Source organism: Hibiscus syriacus, unplaced genomic scaffold, assembly GCF_006381635.1.
Source record: "Hibiscus syriacus cultivar Baekdansim isolate YM2019G1 unplaced genomic scaffold, ASM638163v2 tig00110610_pilon, whole genome shotgun sequence".
NCBI classification, from domain to species: Eukaryota; Viridiplantae; Streptophyta; class Magnoliopsida; order Malvales; family Malvaceae; genus Hibiscus; species Hibiscus syriacus.
Window position 1 is genome coordinate 3,072,714 of NW_024062800.1, and position 17,167 is coordinate 3,089,880.

Here is a 17,167-nt window from a genome sequence, read left to right on the forward strand (position 1 = left end):
TTTAAATAGTGACAAATGATTTTATAAGTTTACATGTTCGGATAAAAAGATTTAAATTTTCCGCTATTTTTACAGTGGGTCGCTCCGGTGGCCCTAATGTGACTTCCTGGATCGGATCGGGCTACCTGCATCGGTCTGGGGGGTTACAATGTGTGTCTTAATTAAAATTTATGGTTGTTGTTAATTAGATAAAGCTACATGATATTAAATTTAGGTGATGATTTGCATAAATGAAATATGCAAAATCAATTAAACTAAGCTAAAAAAAAGAAAATTAGTGGCATTTGTATCAAAAAGCGCCGCTATAGATCTGACCTTTTGCGGCGTTTGTTCCAAAAAATGCCGCTATAGATCTGACCTATTGCGGCGTTTGTTCCAAAAACGCCGCTATAGATGTCATCCTTTTGCAGCGTTTGTTCTAAAAACGCCGCTATATATCTCAACTTTTGCGGCATTTTTTGTTCTCAAACGCCGCTACCTTTAGCGACGCTGGTATTGCCAGCGCTTCTTGCGACGTTTCTTCTATCGCCACAAGTACTTTTAGCGGCGCTTAAAAACGCCGCTATAGGACTAAAAAACGACGCTAAAGAACAATTTTGCTGTAGTGATTGCCTTCAAATGTAACTTTATTTTGATTTTAAACTCATTGTATTTATTATGGATGATTTGGGAGCCTCACATATTTTGTAAACTTTGAACTATCATTTTTTATTTTATTTTATTTTACTTGGGATGTATTTTTTATGGTATTTTAGTTGTTTCAAAGAAATTTTTTGGGTTAGTCACTCTGGTGGTCCCGTGTGACATCATGATATAGTGATCTTTGGATTAGACTGGATTAGAGTGTTACAATTTTAAATGATAAAATCATGATCTTACAAAACAAGCTTCGATTTCAGTTTTATCATATCATTCTTTAGATATATGTTTCTGTTGATGTATAAGTTGATTTCCATCAAGTAATGATGTGTTTAAGTGTTTTTTTTATGTTTTTGGAGTACTATATATGTTGGTGATTTCTACAAGCAAATCGAAGGGAAAAAAAGATAGTTAAGCTGGTATTAAGTAGAAGTCAAATCAAAGACTGCTCGAGATTATTGTAGGTTAGCGTAACTAATATCATTATTTGACTTAGAAATAAGCTAAAGTCGTATTCTAAGTTACGTAATAAGTGAAATTTTCTCCTTACCTCAATTTAATTCTTTGTGTATATGTTATAAGAGTTACATATGTGAATAAATTTTAATCTGATTGATATGATTTTGATAATTATTTTAAAGCGACTTACATGATTTATAAAATGATATGTGGAAAGATATGAAATCATATAAATATATATGAGATACCAAGGTTGTTAGAATTCAAACTAAATTTCTATAAGGCATGGATATATGGTTCTTGAATAATATGAAAATCTTACAAACATGTGTCAAAATATGTTGAAAGCTCTAAGTTTATAAATATGAAAATTAATGATCTATGACTTGGCAGCAACTCAAGAAAAACGTTTGAATCAACTTCATGTCGGCAAGAATTATGTGGATAAAATAATTAATTGCGTGACAACAACTTAAGAAATGGAGAATGGAGTATTGGACATATTGAGCATATGCCAACTAGAGCCTAGCTAGGAGTTATCAGTTCTAACAGTTAGGATGTTTGTATAGTCCGTTAGTTTGTTATGAAACCTATTATCCTTCGTATATAATGAGGTATTTACCTCTTTAGTAAAGTACGTTTTCTTGATCAATAATACTTCACCTTTGTTCATCTTTCTGGGTTCCTCATTATGGTATAAATCGACATAGTTCTTGGAGCATATTGAGTTTATTTTCCGCTGCTAGTTTGTCTTTCTTGGTTGTTTCCTATCTTTCTTTCTATTTGTTCTGTAAAAGAGTAGCTGTGTTTTTTTTCCCCAAAGATGGATACGAGTAACGCTGGTCAGAGTTCTGAGTCGATAGAGTTCACGAGATATGGGAAAATGTTCACCAACAAGAAGGTGAATATCGTGTTTGATAAGATGAATTTTCTTCTCTAGAAAAAACAAGTGTTGTTGACGGTTCGAAGTCATCAATTGGAGAGGTTTCTTACGGGAAAAATCAAGCCGCCTCAAGAAATGGTTCTTGATATACGAGGAAACTAGATTTTGAATGAAGATTATGAAGTCTTTATAACATAAGACAGTGCTCTTGCGTCTTGGCTACTTTCAACGATTAGCTCTCATTTACTTCCTCAGTTTATGGGTACTAAAATGGCTGCAGTAGTTTGGAGAACTGTTCTCAAGTTCATTAGCAATCGCTCTACCACGACAATGATAAGCCTTCACTGGCTCCGATTAATTCGAAAAGGTGAGGAAAGTATGAGATCCTGTATTACACAAATCAAAGAGATTTGTGATGCTCTTGAAGCCTATGGAAGTGCGATTTCTGATGTGGAGTAAATTGTCTCTCTTCTTAATGGTTTACCTATTGAGTATCAGCTATTTATGGCAGTTATCACAATCAGCAAGGATCTTCTCTCGGTGGATAGAGTGAGATCGGTTTTGATTGATTTAGAATGTCAACAAAAAGGATTTGCGATTCAACCTTATAATCCAATGAGTGCCAACGTGACTTAGATGGCTCTGTCAGAAACTAATCAAGGAAGGGTTAATCGACAACAACAATATACCGATGACCGGTCTGGAGGTCGATCTGGTGGTCGAGGAAGAGGTCGCATTCAATGTTAACTGTGTGGTAATTAAGCATGGTCATTCTATGGACAAGTGTCGATACAGATTTGATCAGTCCTTTGTGGGTGTTCTGGAAAATGCAAGTGATGCTAAGAATGAATCACCAATTGATCATGTAATGCAATTTAAGAATACACCCTCATGTTTCACGTGTTGTGGACATACGAACCGGAGTGGTCAACAGTTGGCTCAACCTAGCAGTTCTACTCGTTCGGTGGTGGACTCATGTGCCACGCATCATGTGACGTCTGATGCTTCGAATGAAACTAATGGTTTAGATTATTCAGGACCATGAAAACTTGTGGTAGGTAGTGGTCACACGTTGCCAGTTTGTAAAGTTGGTCAGTCAGTTTTATTTTCTATTTCTTGTGCTCTTGTGATTAAAAATTTGTTTCATGTGCCATTGATTACTAAAAATTTGCTCTCCGTTTTGAAGTTTTCTAGCGATAATAGTCTTTTTTGAGTTTCATGCGAAGACATGCAGTGTTCGTGATGAAGACACCGGCGAAGTGCTACTGCAAGGAAATGAGAGACAAGGTTTATACCAGTTTGTTGTTGATTCACCTAAGGTAAATAAAGTTGTCACAACAGTAGAAGCTAATGTGGTTACTAGTTCTTCTAATGCAATGTATGATATGTGGCATAGGAGACTTGGGCATCCTGCTCATAGCTCACTATTGCAAGTTTGTAAAAATATAATGTTTTACTCCATTCTAAAAGAAATGAAAATGCGAACAATGTTTGCATGGGTAAGAGTCATAAGCTCTCTTCTGTCAAGTCTTCAAAGGTTTACAATGACCCTTTTCAACTTGTGTTCACTGACCTATGGTGTCCCTTACATATAGAATCTAATGGTTTTTATTATTGTGTCTCTTTTGTGGATGCTACAACCAGAAACTGTTGGCTATATTTATTGAGAAAAAAGTGAGGCTCTACAAGCATTTAAAATGTTTCACAGCATGATCAAAACACAATTTAATAGGATGCTTAAGCAAGTGCAGAGTGATTGGGGTGGTGAGTACAGAAGATTATCACATTTGCTTGCTGAAATGGGAATTGAACATCGACGCTCATGTCCACTATTGTTGGTCCTCATGGCTCAAGCTGCAATATCGTTTTGATTTTGGTCACCCCAAAAGTATGCTACATGGAAAGTCGCCTTATAAGAACTTGCATAAAAGGTTACGAGATTATACTTTTATGAAAGTTTTTGGATGCATGTGCTATCCATATCTCAGATCGTACCAAAATCACAAGCTTAGTTTTCGATCTATTCCATGTGTCTTCATTGGCTACAGTTTACAACACAAGGGGTATCGGTTCATGACATCTGATGGACGTGTGTACATCATGTGGTTTTTGATGAAAATTGGTTTCCTTTTATAGATAAGACCAACTGCATTAGGTCAAACAACAATGGGATGAGCAAGGTTGTTAAACAAAGTCCTCTAGATGTCATTGATAGAGCTGCTCGAGTATGTCTGCAAAATAGTCATCAGGAAACACAACATAACTAGCCTAATTTATCTACAGGTAGTGGTGATCCTATGACTCAACAAAGGGTAGCTGAACATAGTCTTGACCAAATTACTATGGCTAACTATGGTGGTGCTTGGAATGACCAACATGATGATGTGGTTTCTCTATAATCACAAATTGATTTGATATGTTCATTCTCAAAGACCAGTGAGTCAAGTTCTCAGTCTCCAGTCATAGGAAGTGCGTGGGATGCAAATCAAGATTTTCAGGATACTTTTAGTCTTGTTGTAAAATCCACCACCATCAATATTGTTTTTGCTCTTGTAGTCAACAACAAATGGAGCTTAAAACAGGTTGACATTAACAACGTCTTCCTCAATAGTGACTTGAATGAAGAAGTTTTCATAAAGCAACCTCCCGGTTTTGAACACACAGCTGATGATGGAACAATGCTGGTTTGCAAACTACAAAAGGCTATGTATGGATTATGACAGACACCGAGGAACTGGTATACCAAGCTAAGGGACTATTTATTGGATGTATGATCCAAAAGATCACAGGCAGATTGCTCGTTGTTCATTCAAAATAATCATAGGATGTGTACATATGGTTTGGTGTATGTGGATGATATAATCGTAACCGGTGGCTCAAGAAAATGGATTGAAAATGTGATAAAGAAGCTTGGTGAGAAATTTTCTCTGAAAGATATCGGTGATCTTAGTTTTTTTTTTTCTTAGTGTTGAAGTCATTAGGAGAGGTGATGCTATACTGTTGAGCCAGAAGTACATACGAAAGTTGTTGGTCAAAGCTAAAATGACTAATGTGAATCCTACTCCTACACCCATGATATCGACGCTTAAACTGACGAGAAAAGCTGGTAGTCTTTTGTTGAATGCTAGTGAATATCAGATTTTGATTGGGGCACTTATCTACATTTGTCACACATGACCAGATATGGTGTTTAGTGTTAACAAGCTTACCAGTTTGTACATGCCCCATTCGAACAACATATGATAGCATCTCGTAGATTGTTAAAATACTTGGTTGGCACTATTGATTATGGCTTAATGTTTACTTCAACAAACATTTTAGGGAAGTTATTTGCTTTCGCATACGCTAACCTGGGAAGACAACATTGATGATCGGCGTTCAATCTCAGGTAGTTGTCTATTCTTGGGAGATAATCTGATAGCCTGAAATTCTAAGAAACAAAAGACAGTGTCCAGATCAACAGTATCACGTTCTATTTATTTGGAGTGACAACTCTGGACCTATAACAATGAGTTCAAATCTTATATACCATGCTAAAACAAAGCACGTGGAGCTTGATGTACATTTCTTCGGAAAAAAGTGTCTTCTAACAAGTTGCTGGTCAACTATGTACCTGTTAAACATCAAACAACAAACGGTTTAACCAAGTCACTGTCTAAATCTTATTTTCAGTTGTTTCACCAAAAGTTTAGTGTGTTGTCGATAGAAGAATTAGAGAGCAAAAGAAAAGGGGAATATTGGACATATTAAGCGTATACCAGGTTGAGCCTAGGTAGGAGTTATTAATTCTAGCAGTTAGGTTGTTTGTAAAATCCGTTAGTTTGTTATGAAAACTAACAACCTATTATCCTTTGTATATAATGAGGTCTTTCCCTCATTAGTAAATTACATTTTCTTGATTAATAATACTTCACCTTTGTTCATCTTTTTGGGTTTCTCATTCTGGAGGCATAAGCAAATCGATAATTCGGCAACTTTTGAATGTGTCATAACCTTTTTTTTAAAAAAAAAATTAATTAAGTTTAAAAATAATTATGATTATGACTTTATTTAAAAATTGGAGATGATGAAAGTTGTCATCGACCTTTGAGCTAAGTAGGTTAAATACCTAAAAACATCTTTTTAAAACAATTTTAAGGAAAAATCATTTTTAAGACAAAAATTGGTATGCGTTTACCAAAAACTCGACGTAACAGGTCCGAGAGTCGATTACGCGTGGGGAATGATAAGCACCCTCACAACGCCCAAAATTGGTACTTAATCGCTTACACATTGTCGTAAATGGTGGAAATTGTGAATCAAATATATAGTTGGAATGTAATTAATTTATTAAAGTTTAATTAATTCGCTTCGAATTATTTATTAGGGGAAATCCTTTAATTCGAAAAAAAATATCGAGATTCGCTCATCCTCCGACGGGAAGACTATCTCTTCTTATTTCTTTCTTAAAAGAATATCCCCTCTTTGATTTTAAAAAACAAAAATCGACTATAAATTAAGCATCAACATTTGCATAAAATAAAATAATTTAAATAAAAAAATAATTTCAAATTCACATTTTGTTCGAACATCGTATCGAATTGCACTACTTCGACCAAGCAATGCTTTCCACGCCCATTCTACAAATTGTTGTTCTTGAAAATGTTCGAATATATATATATATATATACATACATGATAAAATGGAAAGAAATAGAAACCAAATTATACAATAATTAAATTATTTAAAAAACAGAATAGTAAGGACCTAATGGGAAATAAACCCCCAAGCACTTAAGCTCTAAAAACAGTGACTACAGTGAATACTACGCTAAACATAAGAACCAAAGTATAAAATCCACAATTTTATAAATTAGTATATATGTGGGATCGAAATGAATATTATTCAAAATTAACAGCTAAGAACATATATTTACCCGAAAGTTAGCATTAATCATACAGAGACAAGAGGGCCTAAATTATGATTTGCCCCCAAAAATTAAAAAAAAAAACACGGGTGAGATTACAAAGATACAAGGACCAAGGTTGCTATTATCCCTTAAACCCAAGCGCTCGATCTCCCCTCTTTGCCCAAAACGACATCGTTTCGAGCGCCCTATATATATAATACCAAGGTCAAAAAATCAGCCCTCTACCTCATTCTACCCATTTTCGTTTTTTAGAAAAAGAAAGGGAGAGCTAAATACTTTCGACCCTCTCTTTTTTCAACCTCCTCCCCGTCGAGAAATAACTAAAGCACTCTGGCCACTGCAGGTCGGTGGCCACGGGGAGTGAACAACTTCAAAAGATTCCTCCTATTCACTCTCTTCTCTGCCTCTCACTAAAGACCCAAAAATCAAACCCCCAAAACCAAATCTAGAAAATGAGACCTTTACCTTCGGAGATGAGTTCCCCAGTTCCGGTAAAGCCACTGACAATCGAATCTCCCTAAAAGGTATGCTTGTTCTCTCTAGTTCAAAAGTTTTTTTCTTTTATTTTTTCTTTTGGTTCGAACCTCTCTGTTCTTTTTCTTTTGTTCGAATGGTTCTCCCTCTCTTTTCTTCTTCGATTTTCTCTCTTGGTTTTTCTTTTTTGGTTCGAATATGATTGGGGGTTTTTTAATTTTCTCTCTTGGTTTTCTGAATGCCCTCCCCTTGTTGAATCTGGTTGCCTTCCCCTTAATCTGGTGGCTTGCATGTTGATTTATGATAGATTTCTGATGATAACAGTGGGCTCCTCGTAGAGAATGATTTCCCTATGTTTAGGTTTTAAAAATTTTGATAGGCTCTTGGATTTGATGATATTTTCTGACTGATTTTTTTTCTGGTCACTATTTGATGGATTTGGTTGCTGACTGGCGGCATGGGACTTGTCGGCGGCGACGGAGAAGTTGAAGAATCGGGAGCGTGAACTACACGCACGACAGATCCAACAATCACCATTGGCTTGACGGCAGCGATTGTTTGAGGTATTACGACTTAACCCTAATTTTCGAGAGATCTGGAATGTTGATCTTCAATTTGATCGGACGATTGTGATGAGGAGATGACTAGAGCTAAAGATGTAAACCCTAATTGGGTTGGGCATGTTGGTTTTGGGCCTGGTTCGGGTCTCTTGCTTGGGCCGGGTTTAGGTACTGTAAACGGGTTTGGGTTAGTGGGTCAGACCTATGGGTTTGCTTTTGCATGTTGGGCTTGAACCGGGTCTGTTGTTGTAACTTGCTGGGTCTACAAAATGTAAATAATATTAATAAAATAATAATAATAATAATAATAATATAATAATAATAAAAACTAGACAAAAATGAGTGTCTACAAAATGATTGTTAAGGACTAAATGACAACAATTTGAAACACAAATTAAAGGTGAAAAACAATACATGGTGGAAGAAACAAGCAAATGTCAAAATAGAAAGGAACGACAACAACTAAGGTAGTATACTACCATATATATATATATATATATATATATATATATGTGTGTGTGTGTGTGTGTGTGTCCCGTTAGTTTTAGAATGCATGTAATATATGAGTGAGAAGAAAAAAACACAAGAGACTTGAGAGAACTTACCAAAGCTTTGTGATATTTGTAAACTAGTAGAATTTAGTGTTTGTATTTATATCTTGTTTCGTATTGATATATTGTGTGAATTATTAAGTACATCGAGTGTTCAACTACGCTTCTAATAAATGTATGTATTAATGATATTGATAGTGCATACATGACATGAAATGTATATGAAAGTATATGTGATTTTGATATGTGTATATATAGGGTTATGATCCACTTACACAATGTAAAACTTATTAGTTTTACACAAATTTGAGACCATTAAATGAGTGAAAATAGATTACTGAGATTGACTCTTATTTTTTTTCTAGTGAATATCTTCACATTTTCTATTTTTAATCTCAACCATCTATTTTCATTCATCCAACGATCCTAAATATATGTAAAACTAAAAGAGTTTTACATTCTGTAACATTGTCGTATCATATATATATATATATATATATATATATATATATATATATATATATATATATTTGTTTATTAATTCTTTTGAGACTTTAAGATATAATTGATATATTATAGGATTGAGTATATTTAAATGTTTCTTGTTAAAGGGTTATATAAATGTTGAAGATATAAAGTAGACGTTAATATTTTAGTATCATTCCTACTAGTCTTTATAAATTATATCAAGTTTTTTTAGCCATATCTTTCAAAATTATTTTCTAAATAATCACGTTGATCATTCATCTAAGTAGTGGGTTTGTAGATATCAAAAAAAAAGTAGTGGGTTTGTAAGGTTGAGATGAACAAGGATTTCTTATATTTAACTTTGATAAGTAGGAATCAAATGTCAATTCTCACTTTCTTTCTATAGCTTTCGGCGGAGGAATGAAAGAAGAAGAAGAAATGATGCAAATGAAAGTAGTCTTCATCCCCATAATACTTTATATCCACTCTTGATTGGTGTCCAACATTTAAGGATGACTCGTATGTTTTCATTTACTTTAAGGACTTTCACATTTTACCCTCTATGAACTTGATAAATTCTCTTATCTTTTCCCCATAAATTAACAATTAAAAGTTTTTTTTTCTTTTTTTTGGGATAAATCGGCATACTCAATTCCAAATATAAAAATAATAATTATGAAACCTTTAGCCAGTAGTGTCAATTTTCTGAAGAGCACATGAACAGCACAGTAGCTACACACGTGTACGTAAATCTATCTGTTGTCTGTTTGAGAACAGGTAAAGAGGTTAATAGTCAGAGAAAGTAAAGCGTAAACGATTAATAATAAAGGTTTTCTTTTTTCCCCCTGATTATATGCTTCTTTCCTTGCATGAAGATTATCCATATTTGTGTGTCCCTTCATGGCATTTTCAGGTGTAGGTTTGCCATAGGACAATTGTCGCCGAAAACAATGTTCATTTCCTTTTTGATCCAGCAGATCGTATTTAATCATGATGAAATATAATTATTCATATGAACAGAGGAAGATAAGATTTTTTTTTTTGGGTGTGGGTTTTATGTTTTATTATATCTGTGCCAATCAAACTTTAAATGATGTCCGACGATCGGCATGAATATGTGCGGTGGAACCTCTAGTCAGTACTCATTACACCAGAAGCTGAGGGAACAGTGGTGGCAATTTTAAGGTCACAGTTATATGTATGTTTGAAAGCAGCAAGTAATAAATTAAAATGACACCGGAAACGAAATTGTTGCGATTTGAAATCATATGAAATCGTCTTGGGATGGGACCATTAATTCTCCTTTGGTTACAAGGGGATTGTAATTCTTCTTTTTGGCCTTAAAATCTGCAAGCAAATTGCTCCCTTTTTTTCCTTTTGATTTCTCAGAGCAGTGGAAGCCGAGGAGGTCAAGGGTATAATTTACATCCAAAGCTTTCAAGGGTATTAAAATAGTAAAACCCAAAGCTTTCCCTTAAAAAAAGGTTTGGTGTCCTTTGTTTTGTTTTGCAGTAAAGATGAAGGGAAGGGAACAAAGGAACATGGCAGTTAAGCCTGAGCTAATATCTAACCTTTTCCTTTGTAGCATGGCTGGCTTTTATGCCCGCAATTACACAGATATAAAGGGAGTTAGGTGGGTTGGTTTTTATGGGTGAAATCCAGTGCTAAACTTGCTGTAGAATTTCAGCATTCTTGTCAAAGAAAAAAGAGGGTAAACTACAAAAAAAAAATCACTTTCATTTTATTTATTTATTTATTGTCATCAATTAAAAAAAATCTTTTGATCACTTATATTACTAATTTATAATATTTTGAACACAATTTATTAATTCGAGGACATGGTATATAATAAAAGAGATTAATTTTTAATTTAATCATTGAGTTTTAAATAAAATACTAATTTAACTCTTAAAATTTAGATAAAATATTAATTTAACTTTTAAATTTTAGATAAAATATCAATTTAACTCTTGAACTCGATCAAAGTCTCGTCGATCATTGTTCATTTTTGTTGTCACTTAAAAGGTTTAAATATTTACGGATTTATTGAAATAAAGGACTAAAGTTTTTTGAATTTTAAGTGTTTAAAGGTTCAAGTTTTAAGGGATACAATATATGGGAAACTGTTTTAATGTTTGCGGGTTCAATGGTTAAAAATTTAAATGTTAATGATAAGTGTATTTTTAATTAGAGATTCTATTCAATTAAAAGTTAAGAAAAATCTAGAATAATCATATGTCAATTATAAGTTAGGTTGTGAAATATCTTGTATAATTTAAGGTTTAAAGTTTATGATTTACTGGTTTTGACTTTAAATTTTTAAGGGTTTTTAAAATTTATGGTTTAGGTTTTTAAGTTTTGACCTCTTACTCGTTAATATGATGTTCGTTTCATCGAAAATATCTCTAGCTCGATAGATCTCCCTAGAACTCGACTTCCTTTACAATTAAGATAATCAACATGGTTGGTCATTATATATTTAAGGTGCTTTCACTTTGACCTCCAAACTTTTTAAACTTGCATTAGTGAACTCGCTAAACTTTTACTTCAATTTCATTAAAAGTCAATATCGTTAATTAATGTTAAGAAATGTTGCTTAAAGTCTTCTCCTAAAAATCCTAAGGTTCTAAATTTGTAGCCATCACCAAAGTTAAAAATATTATGAACATAGAGGTCACTGATCAATCTTAATGGTTGGAAGGATTCGTTTTGACTAGAAGATTAACATATTTTTAGCTTCAAGCTGATTTGACAGTTGAAAAATGATAGATTAACTTTTAATTAGAATTTACTTGATATTTAAGGAGATTCTCAGTGAGTTTGAACTAAAGGAAAGAAAGAAGGGTTAGAGAAAAGAGAAGAAAAGGTTAGAGATGATGATGAACCATAATGTGGGTTTGAATCGCTTGTTCATGGGAAATATAAGATTGTGGTGGTTTATGGTGATTTTTTTCTTCTAATAATGATTAATGTTTATGGAGGAGAAAAGAGAAAAAGCATAATGACGAACAGATGATTTGAGTTTTTAGCTCCTTCTCTGTCTTTGGTCGTGTGGACATATATATATATATACATTTAGGATTCAATAACACAATGTAAAACTTATTTAGTTTTATTTAGATTTAAGACCATTAGAGGAGAAAAAATAGACAATTGAGGTTAATTATTGAGGATAACTCTTTATTTTTTTAGTGAATATCTTTTCATTTCTTATTATTAATATCAAATGTCTATTTTCACTAATCCAACAATTTTAAATGTGTAAAACTAATAAATTTTACATTGTGTAAGTGAAACTTATCTCATATATATATATATATATATATATCCCTAACAACATATAGTAGGTTGGCTTGTGTTAATCATAGTTTCATTGAGTTGATGGCTATTGGTGGTTGATAGGTAAATAGATCTAACTGTCATATAATAGATTTAATTAGTGATAAAATTAACAGTGATCTAGTTATGAGATTATAGCTATTTGGAGGAAATGAAATTTTAGAGGCTTCAAAGAACTCCAAGGTTTTGCAACAAAGAAAAAAAAACTCCTAAGGTTTAAAAGTTTGATAGATGGAGAAATAACAACAATAGAGGAGTGAATTACAAATAGGCAGAAAGGAGATACAATGGTAATATTAAAACCTAACACCAATGATAATATTGTATTATCAACTAATGTTGTACACCGAATAGGAAGGATAAGATTCCAATTTCCAAGATGTATGATTATCCCAGTTAATCTTTACTTCCGAAACAAACGGCCCATTGAACAAGAATCCACAGACTGGGTTCAATGTTTTGTTTCACCCTTCATTGCAGGCCAATTAATTCTGGTAATATGTTATAGGATTAAACTCCCATATTTTTATAGGAGGGTAGAAGCCTCCAAAAGGATTAGAAAATAGATTTTAATTTACAATTTAATTCTTTAATTAAATTTATTGTTCTCTTCGATATAGACCTGGTAAACTTGACCCGAATCCGATTACCGGAACCGATTTATCCGACCCAATACCCGTATTAACCCGAACATGATAATCAAATTTGATCGGATACTCGACCCGAACCATACCCGATTCAAAATTTAGAGAAACCGAAATTAACAAGAACCAAAATTAACCCGAACCAAAAGTAACCTGAACTGAAAGCAACCCGAACTGAAACTAACCCGAACCGAAAGAAACCCGAACCAAATTTAACCTGAACCAAATTTAACCCGATCCGAAAACAACCTAAACCGAATTTAACCCGATCCAAAAGCAACCTGAACCGAATTTAACTCAAACCGAAAGCAACCTGCACATGTTGAAATTGATAAAAGTTATTAAACGATAAATGTTATTTTCAATAATAAGTTAATTTAAATAAAAATGATAATTGATTAAAAATATTATATTTATAATAAAATAATATAAAATTTAAGAGGAATATAAAAGTAAGAATTTAATTGTAAGATTGAAAACAGTAATAAATAAAGTTTACTTAAATAATTTTATAATAAAAATAATAGAAAACAACTAAAACAAAGGCAATAATATTATATTTATAATAAAAATAATATAAAGTGTACTTATGTTACGAATTACTTAACAAATAAAGTTATGTATTATTTTTTAAAATTTAATTAAAATATTAAATTTATAATTGGAAATAAAAAATTTAATAAAAAATATTTCTTTATCAAATAGTCCTCATTATAAATTTTTCATACGAGATCAATATAAAATTTTGATAACAAATTATAACACATATTATAGGATCGTATTTGTGTCAAATTATCGATTTATCATCTTTAAATGATTGTTTAATTCAAATATTGAACGATTGATAATTGAAATTAAACCTAAATTATAAAATTAACAAATAAGAAGACATATTTTTTCAAGTATATATTAATTATTCTATATATACTTGATTTTTATTAGACTCATAACCAATTCAACCTGAATTGACATGATCTAAAGGTTGACCTAAACTGAAAATCAACCGATCCGATATTAACCCGACCCGAAATCTAACCGATCCGTATTAACCCGACCCAAAAATCAACCGATCTGGTATTGACCCGATTCAAAAATTAACCGATCCGATATTGATCCGAACCAGAAAACAACTGATCCAATAATCACCTGACTCGAAAATTGACCTGATCCCATTCACCGTACATCTGAACCATATCTGGTATGATCTGAACAAAATTAAACCGAATTTAATCTAGACCCGAAATTACCTAAACCGAAATGACCTGACCCAAACCCGATCCGAATGACCGTTTGCCACCTCTTTATTAAAATGTTTAAATCACTTTAATATTTAAGTTTTGTCATTTTCCTGTTTAAAAAATAATAGCGTTTAAAAAATTTGATAATATTAACCAACAATAATGCATCACATGTTTATCTTTTTGTTTGTCAAGTCACGTTTTTAATTTAAGACGATTTATTTAAAAATATTGAATGGTTTTATTAATTTATGACGATTTATTTTATTTTTATGATTTAAATTTGATAAAAATATTAAGTGAATAATTAAAAATGTTAAAAAATGTTAATGACTGATGAGTCATAGTCACTCATAGCACAATTGAAACTATTATTGTATAAAATAAAGAAGAAGAAAAATACAAAATAGGCATTATGATACTGTTAAACTCGAAAATGAATTTTTAGTCTTCAAACAAAAATATAAAATAATTTTTCGTCCTTGGATTTTCATTAAACCAAGATTATACCGGTCGGCAAACTAGATTAGACCGGCTTAGAAGTTGGATCCCTCGACAAAGAAAAACCCAAATAAGAACCAAAGACCAACCCAAAAACGAACCGGCAAAAGAATAGGAAACCCTAAGATGTGGCTATAAAAGGATCACAATTAGGGTTTTGAATGTACGTAAATCTCATCGCCACAAGAAAAGAAAACCTAATAGGGAAAGATGCCGGCTGGTCACGGTGTCCGCTCTCGAACAAGGGATTCCTTCTCCAGGCCCTTTAGAAAGAAGGGTTACATTCCCTTGACCACTTACCTCAGGACCTACAAGATCGGCGACTTTGTCGACGTCAAGGTAAACGGCGCCGTTCATAAGGGTATGCCCCACAAGTTCTATCACGGCCGCACTGGTCGTGTTTGGAATGTCACAAAACGCGCCATTGGCGTTGAAGTTAACAAGCAGGTATATCAATGGATTTGTTTTTTTAAATGTCTATTTTTTGCTTTATATTTAGTAACGAAGTTCTTTTATTTCTGGGTTTCTGTTTTATGTGGTTGTAGTGTATGTTGTTTTTGGGTTTTTCATATTGCTTTGTTTGTATTATTTGAATTTTTGTCTTGCTGTGAATCTCTGTTTAATTTCATGTTTTGAAATGCTGATTACTAATGCTTAGTGTTTATTATGAGAATCCGAGTATAACTGTTTATTAACATGTATTATACTGTTCTGCTATATGTACTTGCGTTATCCATTGTCGATATATTAAGTTCTTTTAGTATAAGATTAGATTAGATTTGAGTGTTTATGCTGCTCTCTGATTAACTTAATAATAACCTACACTTGTGGATGAGTTAAAATTATAGACTTAAGTTATATTATTTGCAATTAGTTGTCGTTTTAATGAACTGGCTCCATTGTGCCAGCATATATAAGGTTTGCCATCAATTTAGCGCCTGTACCACTATTTATTTCATGTTGAATGAGGACTCCTTTTGAATAACTTTTGTATTACTATTGCATTTGAAGCACTTTAGTGGTATTGTTTGTCTGATATTATTGCCTGGCTTATATTCTAAGCTTGTGGCTTGCTCTCTTGTCATCTCTTCATGATTGTGAATGGAAATTTGGGTAATTTTTATTTTTATGCTTGTGAATATTAGGTGGGAAACAGGATTATCAGGAAGAGGATTCATGTGCGAGTTGAGCATGTTCAGCCTTCGAGGTGTGCTGAAGAATTCAAGATGAGGAAGGTGAAGAATGATCAACTCAAGGCAGAGGCCAAGGCAAATGGTGAGATAATAAGCACAAAGAGGCAGCCAGAGGGCCCTAAACCTGGTTTCATGGTCGAGGGTGCTACGCTTGAAACTGTAACACCCATCCCATATGATGTTGTTAATGATCTCAAGGGTGGTTACTAGATCTACTTTGTTTTTATATTTCTGGTCTTGTTGTTTTGGATTTATCTTTGGCAAAACATGAGTGAACTGAATTAAATATTTGCTTGCAAGTTCTGTTTTATTTAGTATATTTTGAAGAGGTAGTGCTTTACCAAAGATTTTAATTTTATCAATCATTTTAGAGGTAATGCATTGTGTTTGTTTATGCATTGTGTGAGAATTTGGTTTATATTAGTTGTAGGGGAAGAGGGTTAATTTTTTTTTGTTATTTAGTGTTCAAAAGATGGATAGTTTGTCTGTTTTAGTTCATTTGCGCATTGAAAATACAAGTTATGCAATATTACTGGTGAATATTGAATTATGCAAGTAATATGTCGCCAATAAAAATAGTTTAATAGAAAGGGAATTGAATAATGTTTTGAATGGACTTTTTTTATGATTTAGAAACAATGGTGCTAGTCGACGTAGTCGTGACTACTTCACAGCAATTAGAAGTGATGCACTACGAAGTGGATGAACTTCTGGTAATTGAACAACTATAAATTCTACCTTGACAATATATTGTTAGTAACATGATTACGGTAAATATGATATGCAAGACTTAATATAGAGGGGGTGAGGTAAGCATGAGAGATGAAGCAATTCTAAATAGAACTCCGAGACAATAATAGACGAGGAGGAACATTCGGAATGTTACTAGGAGGTCCTACCCGAACTTGGTCAGATTTGTAAAGGCATTAGCACCAAATTCATGGACAACTAAATTGCAATTGTTGGACATAACCAATGAATTTATGGATCCTATCCTATTGTTGAGCAAGTTTAAAAGAACGTCTTAGGATAATTTTAATTTTGTTATGTTTAAAAGTACTCTCTAATTAATTAAAGAGTTAATTACAAGATTGATCACTTATGTTTGTGTTTTGTCACTTTTTCTTACTGATTAAAAAAATAACATAATATAAGATTACTTTAGTTTTTATTTAATGAAGTGGCTACCACGAGTTAACTGCCGCTTAATATTTTGGTAAAATCATACAATTGGTTTATATTATTCACATTCACTAATATCATGTGTCACCATTCCGTTGGAAGACTAACTTTATCTTAATTTAATATA

At 32.8% G+C, this 17,167-nt stretch overlaps 1 protein-coding gene across 1 annotated transcript; it reads left to right on the plus strand.

Moving 5' to 3' along the window:
• The first annotated feature begins 1,021 nt into the window (after positions 1–1,021).
• On the plus strand, positions 1,022–16,192 carry LOC120135525 (60S ribosomal protein L21-1-like). The gene is made up of 3 exons (XM_039151798.1): positions 1,022–1,046; positions 14,870–15,112; positions 15,811–16,192. The coding sequence occupies exons 2-3, from the start codon at positions 14,876–14,878 to the stop codon at positions 16,066–16,068; spliced, it is 495 nt and encodes a 164-aa protein (XP_039007729.1). The 5' UTR covers positions 1,022–1,046; positions 14,870–14,875; the 3' UTR covers positions 16,069–16,192.
• The last annotated feature ends 975 nt before the right edge of the window (positions 16,193–17,167 follow it).

Bases quoted from the DNA above. Each gene is read 5' to 3' on its own strand.
- LOC120135525 (XM_039151798.1), top strand. From the start codon at position 14,876: ATGCCGGCTGGTCACGGTGTCCGCTCTCGAACAAGGGATTCCTTCTCC. The intron at 15,113-15,810 runs GTATATCAATGG...TGTGAATATTAG, and splicing joins GCGTTGAAGTTAACAAGCAG to GTGGGAAACAGGATTATCAG.